The following is a 3686-nucleotide window of genomic DNA, read 5'->3' on the forward strand; positions in this document are numbered from 1 at the left end:
TTCCTTCCTTCCTTCCTTCCTTCCTTCCTTCCTTCCTTCCTTTTTGAGATATAATTTTCCCATAGCCCCAGCTGGCCTGGATTTTGCAGTGTAGACCCAGCTAGACTCCATTTCACAGAGAATTTGCATGCCTTAGCCTTCTGAATGCTGGAATTAAAGGCACCCACCACCTTGCCTGGCTTCATTTTTAAGATTGTAAAATCTCACACTGGAGGAAAGTGTGATGATTATGTAACTTTTATTGTGGGTGGAATGGGCATTAACTCACCAGCAAGTACTTGTTGGTCCTTCACTTTTCCTTGAAAAACCTACTCTTTGCAGAATAGAGGCCACTTCTAGGAAGTTGTGCTAATGCATGATGTCTGAAGAACTGGGAGATGGCTCAGTGGTTAAGATTTCTTGTTGCTCTTTCAGAGATCCCCAGTTCAGTTCCCAGCATCCCCATGGTGCCTTAGCACCTTCTTTAACTTCAGTTCCAGGGGATCTGAACTCCCTCTTCTGGCCTCTAAGGGTACAGGCAGGCACTTGGTGCACATATGTACATGGAGGTGAAACACTCATATAAATAACAATAATAAATCTTAAAAGAGAAGGTCTCACTTACCTCTGGGTGGTCTGGAACTTGCTATTTAAACTAGGCTGATCTAAACTTAAACTGATCCTCTTACCTCTGCTTCTCAAGAGCTGGGATTACAAAAGTATACCTCCATGCCCGGTCTGTCTTTTGATATTATTAACAGTATAAGCAAGGTTTGTTTCTGTGGCCCCATGTTGATTATTTAATAAGTAAGCATAGTCTAATCTGGAATTTTAAAAATATGTCACATAATTATTAAAATTAAGGAAATTCATTGTGAACATTATTTGGGTTTAATTTTTCATTTGCTTTTCCAGGTTAAATTTACTAGTTTTTAAAATTCATATCTAATTTTGTAATATATTGTTTTTCTGTGTGTAGCAAGTTTTAGAACGAATCAGTCGGATGACCCAGGGTGATTTAGTGGTGTCTATGGACCAGCTGCTCACAAAACCACGCCTGGGCACTTGTCACAAATTTTATATGCAGATATTTCAGCTTCCTAATGGTGAGTCACCTTTAGCATAGGTTCACTGAAGCTTGGGGATCTCAGGCAATGAATCAACTCCTAACTAAGCGTTGCATTGTTTACTTAGTAAGAAGCATTAATATCTATTAGCAGTTGTTAAGTGAGGGCAGTCCAGTATAGCCTTATTTCTATAAGGGTTTTCTTTTGTTTGTGTTGATAGTGAATTCTAGCTGAATTGTCAACTAAGTCTCTTAACTTTTGTTTATTTGTAGAACAAACCAAAACACTGATGTTTTTTGAAGGCTGTCCACAACACCTAGGCTGTACAATTAAGCTCAGAGGAGGCTCTGATTATGAACTGGCTCGAGTTAAGGAGATCCTAATATTTATGATCTGTGTAGCTTATCATTCTCAATTAGAAATTTCCTTTCTCATGGATGAGTTTGCTATGCCTCCCACATTAATGCAAAGCCCTTCATTCCATTCTCTGATTGAGGGGCGAGGAGAAGAGGGAGCTGCTCAGGAGCAGTACAGTGGTAGCTCCCTTCCTCAGGATCCAGAGTGCCCTCCTGAGTCTTTGTCTTCTGATGATAGTACTTTGCTGGAATCAAGGATTGTGTTTGAGAAGAGTGAGCAGGAAAATAAAAGTGCTCCACAGACAGTTGCCTCTTTGAAGCAAGAGCATGCCACACCAACTTGCCCAGCAGGAATCCCCTGTGCTTTCTTTGCATTCGTACCAGAATCATTGTTATCCCTCCATGTGGACCAACAGGATGCTGTAGTCAATGAACAGCCAGAGACTTTGCAGCAAACAGATGAACAACAGGATTCCAAAATCCAGATGAGAGCCTTCAGAGACCCTTTACAGGATGATACTGGAATGTATGTTACTGAGGAAGTCATACCCTCTGAAGATAAACGAAAGACTTACTCCTTGGCATTTAAACAGGAATTAAAAGATGTGATCCTCTGTATCTCTCCAGTCATCACATTCCGAGAACCTTTCCTTTTAACTGAAAAGGGGATGAGGTGCTCAACTCGAGATTATTTTCCAGAGCAGATTTACTGGTCTCCTCTTCTCAATAAAGAGATGAAAGAAATGGAGAGCAGGAGGAAGAAACAGCTGCTCAGGGATCTTTCTGGACTTCAGGGCATGAATGGAAGTGTTCAGGCCAAGTCTATTCAAGTCTTGCCCTCACATGAACTAGTGAGCACTAGGATTGCTGAGCATCTGGGTGATAGCCAGAGCTTAGGTAGAATGCTGGCTGATTATCGAGCTAGAGGAGGAAGAATTCAGTCAAAACATTTAGACCCTTTTGCGCACTCAAAGGATGAATCATGTACATCGGGTGGTAAATCAGGAAACAAAACTGAAGGTGATGAGGAGAAGGGATTGATTCCAAGTGATGCAGTATGGTCATCAAAGGTAAGACACCACTCTTGAGTCTTCATGTAAGCTTAGAATTTTCACATGTTTAAAAATTATGGAGGCAAGGTAAAAAATAACAGTTTTAACTTAGACTTGAGATTGTCTTTGAGCAAAGATGAATTGCTCTTCTTCTTTACAGTTAGCTTTTTGTAGTTTTAAATCTGTCACCCTATAGAGATGATGGGAGGCTTTACTAACTATGGAATGTATTACATGTCATAAGCGTGAGCTGGTACAGCAGTGTATTCTGACTTCCAGTTGTTCATCTATTCCTTGTACCTCAGGTGGACTGTCTGAATCCTGCTAACCACCAGAGACTCTGCGTGCTCTTCAGCAGCTCATCTGCCCAATCCAGCAATGCTCCTAGTGCTTGTGTTAGTCCATGGTAGGATGCTTCTCCCCATATACTTTTGTACTTAGGAACAGAATTCTAACAACTTAAAAAATAATGCCGATCGAGAACCCGTTTTTAGTTACATGACATGTTAATGGTCATAAGAATTGATAGAACTTTTAATTTTTAATTTTAAAAATTTAAAAAATTTATGTGTATGAGTGTTTTGCCTACATGTATGTAAGTGTACCTGTGTGTGCAATGCCCATAGAGGCCAGAAGAGGACGTCTGGTTCCCTAGAACTGGAGTTACAAGTGGTGATTAGCCGCCATGTGGGTTCTGGGAACCTAATCTGGTTCCTTGGCAAGAGCAGCTAGTGCTCTGGACCACTGAGCCATCTCTACAGTCCCAAACGAATAGAACTTTTAAACTTGGAAAGTAACTATGAAATTTATGTTTGGTCATGGGTAGAAGTAATGAGTACCTTAAGTAGGAATGAAAAAAAATCAGAGATAAAGAAATTTCTGCTTTAAAAAAAAGCAACAAAGTTGAGCCGCAAAAGCTGGTTTATAAAAACAAAAAGCTACGTTTTGATTATAGCATGTGCAATTTAGGCAAGTTTCTTGAGCATCATTTTTATAAAAAGCATTCAGCTTTACTGGTTTTGATGCTGAAAATGTTTAATCTCTTGTCACTGAGCTCAACTACCAGACCAGCCTTTTATCTCATTAATGGCTTTTACTCTAAAACTTCTAAGTCTATTTATAGAGACAAACACATTTTATAATGTAGTATTTTAGATGATAGTCACAAAACCATACATAGCTGCCTTAGTTTCTTTTCCTCTTTTTGTTATGAGAAAATACTCTGACAAAAG

At 39.6% G+C, this 3686-nt stretch overlaps 1 protein-coding gene across 8 annotated transcripts in view; it reads left to right on the top strand.

The window, feature by feature from the left end:
• Positions 1-3686, top strand: part of Pikfyve (phosphoinositide kinase, FYVE-type zinc finger containing) — a 90323-nt gene that overhangs the window by 52120 nt on the left and 34517 nt on the right. For all 8 annotated transcript variants that reach the window (XM_029569904.1, XM_029569902.1, XM_029569905.1 and 5 more), the window contains 3 exons: positions 959-1085; positions 1319-2472; positions 2760-2860. In XM_029569904.1, the coding sequence (XP_029425764.1) occupies positions 959-1085; positions 1319-2472; positions 2760-2860 (1382 nt within the window). The remainder of the gene's footprint in view (positions 1-958; positions 1086-1318; positions 2473-2759; positions 2861-3686) is intronic.

This window comes from Nannospalax galili, unplaced genomic scaffold, assembly GCF_000622305.1.
Source record: "Nannospalax galili isolate Female #2095 unplaced genomic scaffold, S.galili_v1.0 scaffold281, whole genome shotgun sequence".
NCBI classification, from domain to species: domain Eukaryota; kingdom Metazoa; phylum Chordata; class Mammalia; order Rodentia; family Spalacidae; genus Nannospalax; species Nannospalax galili.